Source organism: Lepisosteus platostomus, chromosome 14 (genome assembly GCF_059453375.1).
Source record: "Lepisosteus platostomus isolate fLepPlt1 chromosome 14, fLepPlt1.hap1, whole genome shotgun sequence".
Taxonomy (NCBI): domain Eukaryota; kingdom Metazoa; phylum Chordata; class Actinopteri; order Semionotiformes; family Lepisosteidae; genus Lepisosteus; species Lepisosteus platostomus.
This window is the reverse complement of record NC_142624.1, coordinates 22,185,337-22,203,675: the sequence shown is the minus strand read 5'-3', so window position 1 is coordinate 22,203,675 and position 18,339 is coordinate 22,185,337. Positions and strand designations below refer to the sequence as shown.

Genomic DNA, 18,339 nt, shown 5'->3' with positions numbered 1-18,339 from the left:
CTGCAGTATTGAGTGTTCTGTACCTTACTTTTAGCCGTTTCATAACTTATCCTAAACTTGCATAAAGGATCACGTTTGGAAAAGCTGCTCATGCAGCTTTTTAAGGCAAGTCACCAGTGCACACTTCTGTTATACATTTTGCTACTTCTGTTTTCATATAGAAGCTCAAAAATATCTCGAATGACTCAGCATATGTTTATAAAATTCCCATGAGCAAATGCTTACTTAGTGTACTAGACTTGTTGTTGTTGATGGATAATATATAGATAACCTCAGTGGAACATTCATGTCCCTTATATATTTTTTGTAATGCGAAATTCCAGGTTACTCTTCCCCTGAATTAATATTGGTCTAAAGTATTCCTCTTTGCTTGTATCAGCAACCTACAACTGTTGCTGAAATTGTGGACAATACAGTAGAAATGAAAACTGGACAGGAAGGATTTTCAAAGAAAAATTATTTGAAGCCAACAACATTATACGTACCTACTAGAACCCATTTTGATAGAAGCTGTCATGACACCAATATGGCATTCAACTGCAATTAAAACTGTATAGCTTATTTACAATGTTCTTATTTGCTGTTAAGCAATACATTTTTCTGAAATCCACATGCTTAAACGTGACTCTGAGGTCCTTGCCTAATATTGGTAACTAGTTCCCAGGACATACTTCAGGCTATATTCTTCTGAATGTCAAACGTTGCATAAGGTAAGTCTCTTTCTAGACTTTTTAGTGTCAACCATCTAAACAAAAGGTAAACTTCAAAAGGAATGTGTATGGTGTGCATCCATTCTGCATTTTACAATGACATCAAAGACTTCTCCCTTAGCTTCGATTTCTTTCAGCACAATTGCTATAATCAGCTTAAGAGGTGGGTCTTTTTATGATTTTAATTCACTCATAAGAAACCGTCCACTTATATAAGCCTTTATTTCAGATAATTCATGCAATACAAACTGAGTGTCTCCACTGTTTTAAAGTATGGAGTGTTTCTTGTTAATACAATCATAAAGTAACATTTTTTACAATTATAGATTAGAACAATTGTACTCAAAGTACTGGAAATCTATCAATATAAAAAGACTTGAAACAATCTCAAAAACACATCACAGAGGTTAAGTTACACATATTGCTGGTGGATTTGTTAATGGTGCACAAATTTTACATTCACTTTTAATAGCATCTTGTACATTTTGTGGACTTTGTTTCTGATTTTAACAAAAGGCAGCCTTGTGTATGATTATGGTTCATCCTCTCTAATCCCTTTAAACCCCAAAAAGTACTTCTGTATTTTACATTGTCTCCTTAAAAATGCAGACATCCCCATGCTTCTTTTGCTTTATTATAACATAAATGAAAAAAATACAAAAGCTACTTTTGCTAAAAACTTTTAAAAAAACAATTACAAGCTACCTAATAATGTTAAATGGAAAAGTACATCTAAATAACTGGATTCATTTTTTTTTTAAGTTTTTGCACAATAACATTAAGTAGCATTCACATTGTTAGATTTCTGTAATCTAAAAATAGCCATTTGTCAGAAGTAGAAGGAAACATTTTTGCTCTTGAAATAAAATACGACCAACAAGTCTATGCCAAACACTTTTAGGAAGGACTCCTAGTGTCAGCACATTTTTAAAGAAACCAGTCTAGGTGGCCCCATGTACTCAGAATATAAATAACCCATCCCGCAAAACAAGATGGGTTTCCTTGTTCTCATCAAGTGGTCAAACTGGATTTGTGTTTTTCTTACAAAGTGTTGTACGTCATCTAGTATAAGACCAGATCTCTGAAAGCAGTCATTTTAACATGAACGTTTTTGTGCATATCTTTCATCAGAAAGCAATCTTTTAAAAAATGTTGTATTTCTTTTGATAGTAAGAAGACCATAGCCACTAAAAGTCCACCTTGTGTTCAATTCGAACTGAGAAATAGAACATCCTCATTAAGTCTGCTGCAGTTGCATAGCTAATGCAGACGTTTTGTCTTCCAACCATAAAAACTGGATGATGAAATGTAGAGGTAACTTTTAACAAGTTTTAAATCTGGTTTCTGGTCAAATAAAGCAGCATTTCCTTTGGACGTTAAACCAGTCAGGGTTTGTGTATGACCATGTGCAATTTATAAACAGGCACGATATGATTTTAAGAAGTGTTTTTAAGGCTCAATCTAAAGTAGTATAATGGGATTCAAATCTTCTCAGTGCCACAGAAAAACAATTAACTGCAAGCTTTGGATGACGTGAGCCTGGAAAACGAACATACTGAGAAAACCCAAAGAGAATGTACAAAAACATAACAATAAAACAAATGCCACACAGCTGAAAGTGCCAATAGTTTTTCCTAGTGAAAAATGAAATTAAAAAGTGCATGGTGACATGAGAAAATTGGAATTCTGATCAAAGTATGTTCTTCTTAACAATTCACAGCATTAGGAATCTGAAGTGCTTTGTAGCCATGGGATGAATGTACGTTTCAGTATTCAGTTGCCAAGTTGTCTTTAAAACAAAAATGTTATAGTTAGAACAGGATTATTTTCCCCTCACTTCTTGGACTTGTAATAAACACAACTTATTTATAAATCTCTTTGGTAATGGCAAAAACATTTAAAATATAATTGCCTACTTCTTTAGCAAGTTAATACATTAGCACCAACAAGGCAGACACAATACTGAATATTAGTTTAACATACATGTAAGTATATATAGAACCCTTATAAGCCACTGGTAAAGAGGCTATCCCAGTCTTATGAAATAAAATTTACAGTATATAGTTATATTACATGCATCATGTAATAATATGAACATGTTTTAGTAAGTTACAATTGCTAAATTATACTAAAACCTAAGAAAAATCTATCCAATATCTGACTTTCCAATGCGTACTACAATGTTAAGCTTATGTATACAAAATTGCATTTTAACAGCTGGGAGTCCTCCACACTGACAGACTTGTATTTCCATTGTTCGGGATAACCAGTGCACTCCTTGGAACAAAGATGTACTTTAACACACACATAATGCACATCAGAAAGCAGCAATATACTCTCTCTTTCTTTATACTTTTAGACCACTTGCAAGGTCTTTATACCAGTGGAGTATTTCGCTAGACCGAGAAGAGTGATCACTTCAAAAACACTGCTTCATTCTGTTTGAAATCCCTCTCCTAGTTCTACTGACACTTTGTAGTCTGCTCCTTGGAAGAGCTCCTTTAACTGTACAACATTGCTGAATGCTACACATTTGCCGTACTATGTTAAATCCTATACTCAAATTTAACACAATATACAATGACTACAAACACTGTTCTGGGTTAAAGCTACAAAATAGTCAGAAATGCTGTAACTGAATGCAAGCATGTTATCTTTACAGTTGCAATAAGCCCCAGAAGGGTGCTGTATAACATTACATAGGAAACTTATTAAACCAATTATACCTTGTTGGAGTCAGGAAGTGAGGAATTTTCAGTTTCAACTTTATGTTCTGGTGAACCACACAAAAAGAGACGATTTCCTAAGCTTTTGTAGGCAAACCTGAAATACATCATGTGTCCCATGGCTACAAAGGAGACAGAGATAATGACCAGTAACCCGAAAGCCTCTGGGTTGGGTGCAAGAATCACCATGATGAAGTGCAGAAGATCGAGGAGGTAATTCATGGAGTTCTGGACACCATTGATGACACCTCTCTCTGACTCAATCACATTTTCTTGGATTAACTGTGTCACGGTTAAATCAAAGGACCAAAGACCTGAAAAAAAAGAAAAACCAGGAGACCATCACTGAGATGTAATCCCCACATGGTTATCACTACAACCGTAAAAGAATTCAGAGAACTTAAGAGCAAGTACCTATTTCAAAGAATCCAGGATTCAAAGGTCAAAGCTTTGAGATATGACAAGAATATCTAATTCTGTACTGTTTTCTTTCCTATGGGCTTTGGCCTGGCATAGTCATCTCAAATCCTTATGGCAATTTAAAAAATCCACGTAAGGTTCTCTAAAGTAACACTGTTCTATTGTTCTATGTAAGTGCCAGTTAATGAAGAATAATTAAGATTTCAGAAACAAGATTTCAACATCTCTACTGAAACAAAACTATTGTCCATGTATGCTGTGTATTGTAAAGTAAAACGTAGGCTGTGTTCTTTATCTGTATATTTTGATTAAATATATCCTGTGGCTGAATCTGGGTTATCAAATGCAAGGACACATATGTTTGTGAAATAAATACTTCATATCCAAAAGGCCCCATGATGTGACAAGCTACAAGGCTGGAAACCACAGAAATGAAGAACTAAGTGAACAAAGAGTGGCAAAAGCAGTCATTTTGGGATTACTGATGAATCCAAACCAAATCAAACCAAATGAAAAGAACAAAACACTCCTTACTTACCCACTCTAGCGGCAATGACTCCTGCGAACAGAAAGCTCACTGATATGTAAGACTGAACCTGAGGTACTAACTCATAGGCTGACGTGGACCCATTCGTTAAGCTGGGCACGTCGGTGGTGAGGGCTGACATCGTAGTGGGGATGGCATTGGATAAGGCGCTGTCTCCCATCAGGTGGCTGATGATGTCTTTAAAGGGAGACACACTCAGGTCGAAGGGGCTCCCGGGAGTAAAGACTGAGACCACACACAGCAGCAGGCACGAGAGCTGTGCAATTCCTGAGATGAACCCCGTGCGGATCAGGCCACAGCACTTCCTGATCCAGGTGAAGGCCACGGTTCCAAAGATCCCTGAGATGGCTGAGGCCCCCATTAGCAAGCTGAGGATTGAGCCATTGAGACCTTGGGTGTAAGCGTATCCGGTGGTGATGCAGTCGAAACCCAGAACGGTCATGTAGAGGAAAGCCAGAGACATGCCAGCAAAGAAGATAGACTGGTTGTAGTAGGCCACCCAACCGTCTCTGAAGGTGCGGAATGGCTCTGCTAACTGATGCCAGCAGCCATGTTTCTTGTCAGCTTGGGTTGCTAAGACGCCTTCATTCATCAACTGAGAGCCTTCAGATAACTTCTGACCTTCTTCCAGTTCTGTTGATAAAGAGAAATCTTATCAACTCAGAACTAATCACAAATTCAGTAGTTCAGCCATACCCAGTTCTGAAATGCACGCAGAGGTTTTATGTGGATCAGTTTGTCTTTATAAGAGGGATAAGCCAGGATGGCAATGGGGAGCACGGCGAGAGGAAAGATGATAATGCATGAGTGTTCTAGAGCTGTGATATTTATATACAGGTTGCTACTTTAACGTTTCTTAAACCTCCATAAAACAATGTTCAGTTATTTTTCCAATAGTCTTCACTTGCAGAGCTTGTACCCCAACTGTTCTCAATTTGGAGAACAAGACAACATTCAATACGTTTAAGACTCTACATACAGATTTTAGTTAGTGTTGCAGATCTAATATATTGCAGAATATTCTATTTGTTGACACAACAATTATACTGATCTCCCATAAGTGTACAATGTTTAAGTAGAACTCAAAATATTTAGTTTTGGTATCAATAGCGAGAAAAACATTTTTTCCAAATGAGGGTAAAATCTGTGATATTTATTTCAGATTCTGTAGATATTCTTTACCTTTCTGAATATTGAGATGTTTCAGTTCCTGGTCTGCCTCCTTCTGCCCTGACTTGAAAGCAAGGGCTGGTGTCTTCTGGTAGACCTTCCAGAGCAGAAAGTACTCCAGACACATGGAGCACAGGTTCCAGCCAGCAATGAATCCACAGCCTACAACTGGGGAGCCAAAGGCCATGATCTGTCCTACTGCCATAGGGGCCAGAATATTGGTCAGTTGATCTATTCTTCTTACTGTAGCATTCATGTCTAAGGAAAACATAAAAAAGTTTTGAAATGAGTAAAGACATTTGCTCCTTTCCTCTTCAGTTTATAAATAAGAGGTTACAAATACCACAATGAAATGACAGAAGATTAGTCTTTTTTTTCAAAACCCACAGATGTTTGTTGATTCTTATCTCAAGACGATTGTCTAAATCCATTTGTGTGAAAGAAGAAACAAACAAGGTATTCAACAAGATAAATAATTCTGTACTTGACTAAAAAAAACTTAAACCAATATAGGGCAGCTGCAAGGACATTCATGATCCATTAACCCGCTGGTTGGGAAGCAGTGCATTTTATGGTCTATTACAGACATGTCTGTAATCTAGCTACTTATCTCATGGGGAAGCACTAAACACTATTTTCCTGTGCAGTATCGCTTTTATGATTCTCATCTGTCAGGAGAGAAACAATATAACCTTATAAAAGCGCATGAAAAAGAATGTTCCAAGAAGTTCAAGGTACCTGTTTCTAAGACATCAAATCTGCTTACTTCAGCAAAGGGGTATAAACCTGAACCGTGACGAGTTTGCTACAGGTCATAAAGGCACTTACTTGCCAGCTTGCTTCTGTCTTCTCCAGCCACTACAACAACCCAGTCTCTCTGAATGGTGATAGACATGGCAGTGCTGGCAAGGTTGGCAATATTGGCAATGGTGATGACCATTACATAACAGGCAGTCTGTGGAAACCACAAACAGCAACAAGCCTTGGGTGAACAGCTGAATAATACACAATGTATTTCTGAAACAAATATGGATTGTTAGATAATATGTTTAAAGCAACAATATGCTCTATAGGTTTTCAGCAATATACACAAGTTGGACTCTGTGGTGTTTCAAATCAGACAATTCTAGACTCTTCTGCTTATTGACTCTCAGTTACTTGATTCTATTCTCGGCTCATAATTAACTCTCTTTCTTGTATTATTCTTCCTTGAAAGTTTTTAACATCTTTATTACATAATGTTTGGGGCTCACACAAAGGAATATCGCCATTGATGTTCTAACTTCACCATAGCTAAATATATTGAATGGTCATTGATTTAAATCAAAGCAATTTATCGCTTGTTACTGGGTGACAGGAAAAGCATTTGTGAACTTGGAAACCTGTTTAACTGCGTAAATACAACAAACTCTTGCTGCCAAATACTTTTTACGTGTAATTATTTTATAAATATCTGTATCTTTTAAACAGAGACTCATACCTGTCATTTTAAATCTTTATCTACCCATTACTGATTTTTTCTGAGCAAGATCCTGACTTGCAACAAAGCACAGTTACCTTATTTAAAAATTAAAATGGACTATTTTTTCCTGCACAAATTAACATTCATACTAATACTGTAAGAATAAATGACACTGAATATTTTCATTTGAAAAGCAAACAACAATGCAGCCATATTTCATTATAAGATTAAGCATTGTTCTTTTACCAGAAATACACCCAATAAGTACTAATCAATTTTCCTCAAACAGACCCAACATTAGCAGCAAGCTAAATTTAACCTAGTTTACTGTAACCTTCAAATATTTACCATTTTCTGGGTACATTTGGACAAGATCGGAATGCAGGAAGGAACAACATTTTGCTCTGCCTGCCTCCTCATCACATGACAAACAGAAACTAGCGATTCCACACTTGGTCTCATATTTCACCACCTTCTGAACACAAACATGCCAAGATCACGTGTTCACTTAATCTACTAGAAGTCAAGGAAGAAATCTTATAGAAATCTATAAGGTTTCTACAAATTAATTAACTGTGTAAGATGCACATACATCCTAGCCTTTTTAAAAATTATTTTACTGATTTTATTTAACTAAATAGCATCCAACTGTCTCACTTCCTACAGGGTGGGCCACATTCAATGCATAAATGTGTGTTCTAACTGTAAACGCTGCTTTAAAAATACATAAAAGATAGACACTCAACTTTTTAAAACTCAATTTATTTAAACTATTTGCATTTGCCCTCAAATCAGTGTTTGTTATCTAAATATTTAACATAAGGAGTGTGCTGTTTAACTTAAGTCTCAACAATGGTACCTAGTTTCTTTATCAGACATAATAATAGACAATAGACAATAATGCTCAAATACTTACCAGAAGCCAGCCATTGTACAGTCCTGTGAGCTGAACTTTAAACAGGAATACCACCATCAAGAGGATACCACACAAAATGACCGAACAATTTTGGACAATCAATGAAGTCTGCGCAACTATTCAGGATTGAAACATAAGAAAGAAATATATGATTAATTTTAAGGAGGACACTGGAACAGGTGCAGATCTGCTTTTTCAACAACAGCATAGCTACATTATACTTGTACATACATATGGAATGTACACAATATGTAAAACTTGTCATTTTCTTGAGACATAACAGGTAAAAAACAGATTTTAAGGAATCATTGATGTCCTCTTCTGAAACTAATATGACTAAAAAAAATACTATAATCAAAAACATTTGCAAACTGCAAACGTTCCATGTACAAAATGAAAAACACAGACACACAAGCATTATGGAATGGTAACTCTACAATCTCAACAATTTATGCCAATGCTATACATTTTATTCAAAGCATATTCTGTATCTCTTCGTGTTTGTTTTTCATTTTGATGTCAATTCCTATGTGGAACGATCCCTTGGAAAGTCCACATTTAGTAGTATGAATACAGGAATATAAACATGTAATATACTGTATATTACATCCTTGCTTTTAAAACACCTTCAGTGCTACATAGACTATAAAGGATGACCATGATAAGGGTTTGCCTCATGCACACCTTTGAGTCTGGAGTTCTTATCCACCCAGTCACCAATAATGGCTCCCAGCAGCAGCACAGACCCGGCCACTACAAGCCCATAGACAGCTGTTAACAGGAGGCTGTTGCCATAGAGCTCCACAAGGAACACCGACACTGCAAAGTTCCACATACGATCACCCTGTGGATGGGAAGGCAGCGGGAGGGAGGAATTAATACATTATATAGGCAAGGAAGATATCATCTTTAGGAATGATATGCAGCTGTAAAATGCAGATAAATAATGAATGTGAAAGAGAAATCCAATAATGTTTTTACTTTATTTCCAGTTTTCCCAAGAACACAGTATAGCACAACATTCTAACCCCACTCCCACCATCTGAGTCATTTTTTTGTCAAAAGTACTAGGTGAGAGAGCCACGAGAATCTGGACATTATCAAAACAAATATAAAAATGCAGGGTTTGCAAGCTTGCGAGTACACAGACTTTCTGCCAAGTGTTATTAGTGCCAATGGTGAAGGTACTGAATAATGAGTTTCATTCTGTGTTTAACTGGTAGGAAAATAAAAAAATGGAAGATGGTTTCTGTGTTGTAGTTTTCACCCATTTTTTACAATATCTGCTTTTGCTTAGAAGGTAACCCCAGGTAAAAAAAGCACCTATTTAGCTCCCTGGTTAGAGTGTTCACAAGAAACTAAGGATCAACTCATACAATTCAAGTGACAGGGGCACTATACTGTACAAATGCACCGTCCTTCAGATGTAAAATCGAGGTCCTGATTATCTACGGTCATTAAAATTCTCAGGGTGTTTCTCGAAAAGAGTAGGGGTGTTGCCCCAGTGTCCTGCCCAAATTTCCCATTGGCCTTTCCCAATCATTGCCTGCTAATAATCCCCATCTATGAGCTGGCTTCATCACTCTGTTCTCCTCCTCATTGATAGCTGATGTGTGGTAAGTGTACTGGCACACTATGGCTGCCATTGCATCATCCAGGTGGGACTGCACATTGGTGGTGGTGGAGGAGAGTCCCCATTACCTGTAAAGTGCTTTGAGTGGAGTGTCCAGAAAAGTGTTATATAAGTATAACGAATTATTATTATTATTGTAATTTACCAGAAGTTCAATATGCTTAATTCCTAATAAAAAAGGCATTCTTAAATTGAAGCAAACCATTTCTGACACAACTGTCTTTACGGCTTTTTTCAAAATGTACTCAGTTGTGTTGATGTCAACTTATAGGGGGAAATCAACCAAACCAGCAGATTTTTCGGTGAACCCTGTAACTCCTGAAGAAAATGGGAAAAGCAAACTGAAGACGCCTCACTTCGAGATTGTACCCAAGATTTAAGAACTGTTACACTAATCTACACAGCAACGTGCCGGCACACGTCACAGGCAACTACAGTTAAAAATTACGATATTCATATCCATCGAACATTGATAATATCTGGGCCATAAACGCTTCAGAATATATTCCATATTATATTGTGGAATTTCTATCCGGTGGGAAATACGTTACGTGAACACTTTTTTATTGACGCAGCATATTCTAATATTATAACACTATTGAATGTCTTCCAAAGTAAAGACACGAATGATAGACATATTTAAGCAAACAAATCAAAGGGAGAAATGTAGGTATATTAACTAATCGGAAGATTTATTTCGAAAGAGACTCTCCACCAGAAACAAAAGAACGAGTGTCTTAGAAACCTAAGAAATGAATTAATTTCACCGACAGATAAATATGTTGTCAAAATAGGCTGCAAAAATAAGAAAATTGCGTTGATGTGTAACTCTATGTAACTAATTATATGTCATAAACCGAGTCTGCTAAATACTGCTAAACTTGAATATCATCCCAGGCTATCAGGTAGAAAATAGTAATGAATTAAGTAGGGAATTTCGCAGCATTGCCTGTGAATATTCTAATTAATTGTAACTGTAAACCCCTGCATCACTCTTCTATACAAACGTCTTGCTGAGTCACAATGACTGTCCTTACGTACAGCTGTGTCATGCAAACAATAAGCGTATCTTTGTCTGAGTCCTGATCGGTTAACAAGTTTACATGTAACATTAATTATTTCACCTGTGTGTCTAATTGTAACGTGTATGTTCCAGAGATTGATGACACAAGCGGCATTCCATAGCTGAAAACTGACTACACTCGTATTGATTCAAGGCGCAAACATACGGGTTCAATCGGTAGGCTGGAAGTTCAGCACATATTGCAACAAGAATACGAGGTTTTGCATTAGCAACATCGTTACGACATTGTTTTTGCTTTAGTCAGATTTAAACCGAACCAACGTATTAAAATAAGAGTGTTTATACTGTATATTGACACTGAACAAAACCATACACATGTTGATCGAATTGACATGTACTGTAGCTGGTTTTGGGAGGTCGTTATTAAAACTCTTTGTATTTCGGACGTCCTTACGCCACAGCAATGACTTCATTATTGTCTTCGGTGTCAGGACAAGCAAAACAGCTACATGCATCGCCACAAGAGATAAACACTGAAACGTCACTGTTATGTTTAGGAAAACAAAATCGATATCCAGCTTGAAAAATTTTTTTCTAACTTACCCATGTTGAAAGAGCATGCCCAAGGTAAATAAGAAACTTCGCCGATGTGAAATAATCGCTGACAGATTCTGCAAATTAATAATTAGAAAATCAATTACAACCAACGTTTATTAGGACTTGCAAATAATACATCACAGTTACATTTAGTGCAGCAACATCTACTTAAACATACTGTAACAAAGACATCTCTTACCACAGCAGTTCTTCTTGGATTTCGTATTTTCCATGTTATTTTTTGTCTTGTTCCAGTGAATCGAATTCCTTCGATTATTTATCCTTAATGACGTGCAAACACTGAAATTTGTTTTTCTGCATAGAAAACTATATAGCCTTTCTTCTTCTTTCCAAACTTAGCTATCACTGTAGCTGAAGTTGGAAAGCAATATTTTATCCGAAAAGACTTTTAGTCTAAATGCAATAAAAAAGAATATCCTGCATGCACAGCCCCTGCAGCCCCTGCTAAGCTTCCCGAATCTGCACTGTCAGAGGTCTTGTTTGGCTCAGTATTTACAGTGCTGTGAGCAGAGGGGTTGTGGCGTCTGAGTCACGTGACAAAATGTTCTGCCCGGTCTTGGGAACTCCTCACACCGAAAACAATTTATTTATTTTTTTTGTGGTCAAACTATTGAATGTAAGCTATGACATTTAATAAACAATACATAATTACATGTGCTATTCCTTGGTCAAACTGAATGTTTTTTTTTCACCAGAGAAACCGTGTCACCCGAGGAATCCCACACATTATTTCTGTTTTTAGCAAGGAATGTCCTCAATTTGACCTTTAAATTTGGTTCTTACTTAACAAACAACAATAGTATATATGTAACATATAAGAACGATTAAGTGGGTCTTTTGTTATGATCAAAATAAATACAAACAGTAAAATAATAGTCAACTAATAAAACACTCGACTTCTAGCTCCACAATGTCGGTTAATACGGATGTCACGGCAAACCATAACCTAACACAGTCCTGCTACTGGCAAACGTAAGGTTTACTTTTCTGGAACACGTTCTATTGATTCAACCTCACCACCAAGTGTTTTAAAGAACATTGTTATTACAGTGAATAAAGTATGGAGGAGTTGTTGGGTAGATACCCAACAGTGATGTAGATTTTGTATGACTACAAAATCAACAGTGGACCGACAATTCTTAACTATATAATTAGTCCTTCTGATGATGAGTTCTAATTTGAATCACACGAGACTATGATAATTCAAATAAATACAGCTCTAACTTATATTAAATTATGCTTTGTCTTTTTCGCTTCAAATATTCTCGCATTTATTGCAAACCTGAAAAGATGTGTCAGATGTCATTTTGAACTTCAAAGTTGGAGTGCAGTAAATTTGCAATTCTTTAAAATAAGAAATTCATCTTATGTTCTTCTTATGTCCAGCATGTGTAGTTTGATGGACAGACCACATGGTAATGGAGAATCCCACAGCATTTAATTTAGTGGGATACATCAAAAAGCCAGCAGACAATCACATCATTTCCTTCAAAGCCAAAGTATTCATTTTGAGGCAGACCTAAATATGTTGGAGTGAAAATTGACCCTGCTGACCACACAAAGCACTCTAAAAGATAACAAGGTTGTGCAGTGTTCTGAAACATGTAATGAAACACCACTTACTATTAATAGCATGATGGAAGCACCCTAGTCTGGCTTGGTCTGGAATATATTGTTAGTAATATTCCAAACATTACAGTGTATTTGGGTTAGTTCACAGTATGGAATCACCTGCATGTCACATCAGCACCTTCGAGGCAGTAAACAAAAAGGACAACATGAATGACTTCTGTGTCTGCTTTTCATCGTGAGAATGGTTCCACCTGCTATTCATATTTTAAAAATACAGTAACTACAATACTTGTCTGGGCACTTGAAATAGGCCAAACATCTATTCTTTGGATCTTTAGTAAAGAAGGGCACAGGTGTTGCAATGCGAAGTGATTAAGACAGATAAATGCACAGTGGTCAAATTGATTCTAATTCTGACTTCTATGTAAGGTGTAAAAACAGTTATTTCATTAATTATTTGTGTTTATAGGATTGGATTTATATTACATTACATATATAGTCCTTTAAATACTATTTTGAAAGAATTCTGCTTATACCATGGTTAGTGTCCCGAGAGAGATGCATTTTCATTAAAAATCCTATTTTAAAGTAAAATGTTGTTTGGATACTACATCTTATTTGGAGAATCTGAAAACAAATGTCCAGCTTCTCTTTTCACTGGTTTGTAAAAAAATATTTCTTCATTTTTGACTCCCTTGGAATTTCAGTTCTTGTTAATATTTGCATCGGCCAAAATATCAGAGCACATGCAGATTCACGGGAAACGCTTTTAAATTTCCTAAACAAGGCTGGTTCAACTGAACATTATGTAGACTAATTTAGTTTGAAGGCCCTTTTAGATATGCTTGTTGCAGCTGATAGTTGTTGCCTTGGTTCCCAAACACCCAGTGAGGTTTAATTTTCTGGTAACATAAGGTATCTGGAAGAGAGACAAGCTGCTCCATAAGCATGTACAAAATGTACTCACATTTACATTTACTCAAGTAAACCATTCAGAAGCCATTGATGCAACTCTTCCAGCAATCCTGAGCATCTACTCCACTGAGCACGGGCTTACCTCAGCCTGCTTCTGCAAATCCCTAAATATACCTCATTATAATTTAAGAGGTTAAGAAGAAGAGCACCTCCACACAGAATGTTTTAAAGTTTGTTCTTGTCTTTTATATTAAAAAACACATGATATGATATGATATGATATGATATGATATGATATGATATGATATGATATGATATGATATTAGGGCTTGTTATTTTGCTTGTGGTATGTGTGGTCCAATAATATACAGGACTTTGAATTTTATTCAATTGAAATCGAAATACTTGATTCGTTCCTCGGTGGTTAAATGAATTACTTTATTAGCCTCAGAACTTTATTGAATTGTTAAAACCAGTCCTTTAAGTATGTCATTGCAGTAGTGTTTAGCAACCTGAAATTTATACTTACACATAACACAGAGGTGAATTGAATGAACAGCCTTTGAAATTTGGTGTAAAGAATTTTAATTGGACACAAACAAAAATGTGGTGGTTTTGCTTAATGAGGCAATGTATGTGTAGTAAAGAGCTTGACAAAGAGTTCAAATATTTATGTAGAAGGGTATTATGGGTTGTGCTTTAGTTATTGTGTTCTTGGCAAGAAAGCTTTGGAAGTACGTTGCAAGTGGACCTGTCATAAAAGAAAGGTCTGTATGTGCATTGTGCTGCAAAAAAAAAGAACAATTAAATGGCAAAAACCTCCATGGTTCCATAAGTTACAGGTCCCCTGTATCACATTATGTAACCTTTATTCCAAACAAAAAAATCTACATTATTCTTTGATCAAACCATACACACATCACTTGATGTTCAAATTCACTTGAAAATTCAAATGCGCCAATTATAAAACACAATATGTTGCCAGTATATGGGAAGATTAGTCATCTCATAAACATTAGTCTTTGAACCTCAAGCCTGAAAAATCTATTCATAAAATAGCTTCTTGCAGTGTAGCGTTCAAATGCTGTTTTGTCACTGACAAAGAATTTGTTCTACTGTAATATTTCAAGAGTTAGAATGACAACATTACCTCTCCCAGTTCTGCCATAAAAACACCAACAATAGCTGGAACATGACAAATGTCCGTGATCTGTTTCCTATTGTTCTTGATCTGCAGATTAAATTTAAACCCATAATTACAGGTATTCATTGAACTCTGAAATCAGTCACTGTACTTTTTAGACCTCTTAGCACGGGATAATAAAGTAGGTTTAAATGGGAACATTTTCATATTTATATTTGACACCTCTAAATCTGTAAGAAGCCAGTTAATTGTCCACGTGCATTAACAATAGGGCTTGTTGGTAATTTTAGACCCAATTGGAAAACATTTTAAGACACAGGATTTGCAAACCTCAAACCACATTTTACAGCAGTGACAAATGCTGTAATTTGTTTTTGCTCACAAGGAGGTTCTCTGTGCATATGATACAGGCTGTTGAGAAAACGACAAAGATATTTAATGTCTTCTCTTTCCATTTTGTTTCTTGCATCCAAGTTTTTTTATGTACACAGACCTACAGTAAAACACACACTGTTAGGCTACATACACTGTATATAGGTCACACAAAAAGTCACCTTAAAGATTTCTATTGTAGATCTGTCAAGGTCTAGTCATTACTTATTATTTTCATTTGTAAAAGGAATTTTTGTTTTAAAAAGTAGGATACTAGTAGAGCAATTGTTTTCAGTCTCATAAAGTTGTCTTAATGTTTTTTTTTTTTGCCAAGCAACAACGTTTTTCATGTAGTTTACACTACAATGATAAATATTCACTTCTTGTTTCTCTTACTTTCAGATGGCTAACCAAATATTGTTTTATAATCTTATTTATTGTATCACTTTAAAAATATCACATTCAAGGCCTATCCAATTTAGGCTCATTATGGCCCATGATCCTGGACAGAAAACCAGTCCATCACAGGACACACACAGACACAAACATATTTACCTAGGGCCAGTTTTACTCACGATTTTTTAATCTTTTAATCAATTTTAATCTCACGGTCGTAACCCCTCCTCTTAAGGATACTCCAGCCCTTTCTTGTTTTGTTCCCCTCCACCTGCCTCCTGTTCCTACCCCCCCTGTGCTATAAAAGCCAGACGTTCCTGCCAATCTGGGCTCAGCTTTGGAAGATGGCCGACCGGAAGCCAGCCTACCCGCGAGTCCAGGAGCGACTCAACAGTGTAGGCTTCACAAAGGCGTCCTGAGCATCTGGGTCCAGGACTGGAGCGTCTGGTCTAGTTATCCCCCCTTTTATTCCCCCAACCCTTCACCGGATCCCGCTCCGGCTTTTAACTTTGTTCATCTTCGACAGGATGGATAACCCAGACTTAGACTATTGCTATATTCATGGATTTGCCTCGGACTCCCTTGGACTGTTTGCCTCGGCCACACCTCCCTTGAACACCAGCGCACCGTGGACACGCCCACCCATTTTCCATCCAGCCCCTTCGCATGCCTTGTTCCCCGTGTTATCCTCACTCCTCCCCAGATTGTGTTGTCTGCATAGGGTCCTGAAAGAATGCTTCGTGACACTACCAGCATGTCTTTGGAGTGTGGGAGGATATTGGAGCACCTACAATCCAAGTGAACACAGGGAGAACATGCAAACTCAATGCAGATATCACACTAGGAATTGAAACCCAGGGCCCAAGCACTGGGAGACAGCCATACTGACCTGTGTACCACTGTGCCATCCTCATTTTAACAATATATATATTTTTTTAAAAGAAAGATAGTAGTAGTACATAAATAAAAGTATACATTTTTGAAGACAAACATTTTACAGTTGCATACACATTATCAAAAAAGTAACCCAAAAAAACAATACTCAGAAAACAAATGCCCATTCTGTTATCATTTATCAATGTTGTCCCGAAATGTTCCTCAAAAAATAATTCCTTCTGTTAGGCCTTATTAATTGATTCTAACCACACATTAAGGACTCTGCTTTAATTTCGGCAAAACAAAGTTTCTATTTGTTTTCAGTTTGTTGGATCAACTGTTGTTTAGTTGATATTATTATTTGAGATTAACGCCTCTTCCCCTTTGCTATCATTGCCTCTATTAAGGACTTCCTCAAAAAGACAAAATCATTGATGCACAAAGGGAATGACATGTTAGTGAAAATGTAACAATATAATAATAACAACACTCTTCCACTCTTCTTTTTGTGTGCTCTTTTGTCGCATCAGATTCTGAACTAGTTTAGAGATAAAGAGAAAGATCACTTTATTAGCCATATACAACTTCTTGCATTAGGAATTTGTCTTTTCACATACAGTACCCCAGTTTGCTCTCCAGGAGGCACACAGGCACACAGACAGGGAGAGAGAAGCTTGGGTTCAGAGCGCAGGGTCAGCCATTCATACAGCACCCCTGGAGCAGCTGGGGTTAAGGGCCTTGCTCAGAGGCCCAATGGAGTAGGATTCCTCTGCTGGCTGCAGGATTTGAACTGGCAACCTGCCAGCCACAGGTGCAGATCTTTAGCCACAGTGCCACCGCCCCGCCATTTAAAATGCAATCAACTAAATTTATGTACAGTAGGTATATTAATTATGTTTCAAATGAGGGAGGGGCTTTAGTAGTTGTTCTTGAAGATATATTCAAACAGTCACTTAAGTGTCATCACACTTGAAACTTTTTATTGTTTTGACATCAGTCATCTATGACTTTGAACAGAGGACAAGCCACTATGCAAGAGGCCTCCACAGAGCATATCATAGAGTATTAGAAGCATGTCAATAGTTTCCCTTTTCTGATATGTAATATTTCTTTTTCCTTTTATAGAATTGTCACATTAAAAATTTACAAATAGATTCAAACTTATCTATAATATTTTATTACACTCTACCATAATAAATAAACCTAGATTGATCTGAATTTTTGAAACTGGAATAATTTTATTGCATATTATTCCTACCCAAAAGCAATGTGTTTTGATTTGCTATAGCCCGTATCAATGGTTTATATGGAATGGCTGGTTAGTTGTGTGGAATGGAATTACATATTCAGTAACAGAATTGCTCTTTATCAGATGTTCTGTAACCGGATATTCTACAATTGTTTTTCCTTACAAATTCTGTGAAGGTGAAACTAACACTCCATTCAAACATGTCAAGAAGAAACAAGGGGTTTTTAGGAAAGGTACAGTATATATAGTAATATATCAATTGTGTAATGTTATAGTCCATGAAAGCATAGAAAAGTATTCCAGCAGCCACTGTAATACAACAAATTTAATGCCAGTGCACTTTGTCTTCTTCCACAGGAACCAGATTTATCCTGTTTGCAGGATAGGAAGTGGAGCATGCCTGATAACCTTTACCACAGACACCATGAAAGTACATTTAGCACATGATGGTATATAAATATTATATAAATACATTATGTCGAAAATATAAGATATGAGAAATATGAATATAAGAACTCAAGAAATGTTCCTAATTAGCTCCTGAATTCCAAACTGATCCAACCATTCCCTCAAGGAGTCTGAATGAGAC

General features: G+C 36.5%; 1 protein-coding gene across 1 annotated transcript; it reads right to left on the bottom strand.

Annotated features, from left to right (window-relative positions):
* Positions 1 to 913: 913 nt before the first annotated feature.
* On the bottom strand, positions 914 to 11,716 carry slc40a1 (solute carrier family 40 member 1). The gene is made up of 8 exons (XM_088605063.1): positions 11,405 to 11,716; positions 11,212 to 11,279; positions 8,636 to 8,795; positions 7,952 to 8,067; positions 6,402 to 6,528; positions 5,586 to 5,831; positions 4,395 to 5,036; positions 914 to 3,750 (listed from the first exon to the last, which is right to left on the bottom strand). The coding sequence occupies exons 1-8, from the start codon at positions 11,436 to 11,438 to the stop codon at positions 3,431 to 3,433; spliced, it is 1,713 nt and encodes a 570-aa protein (XP_088461189.1). The 5' UTR covers positions 11,439 to 11,716; the 3' UTR covers positions 914 to 3,430.
* Positions 11,717 to 18,339: the final 6,623 nt, after the last annotated feature.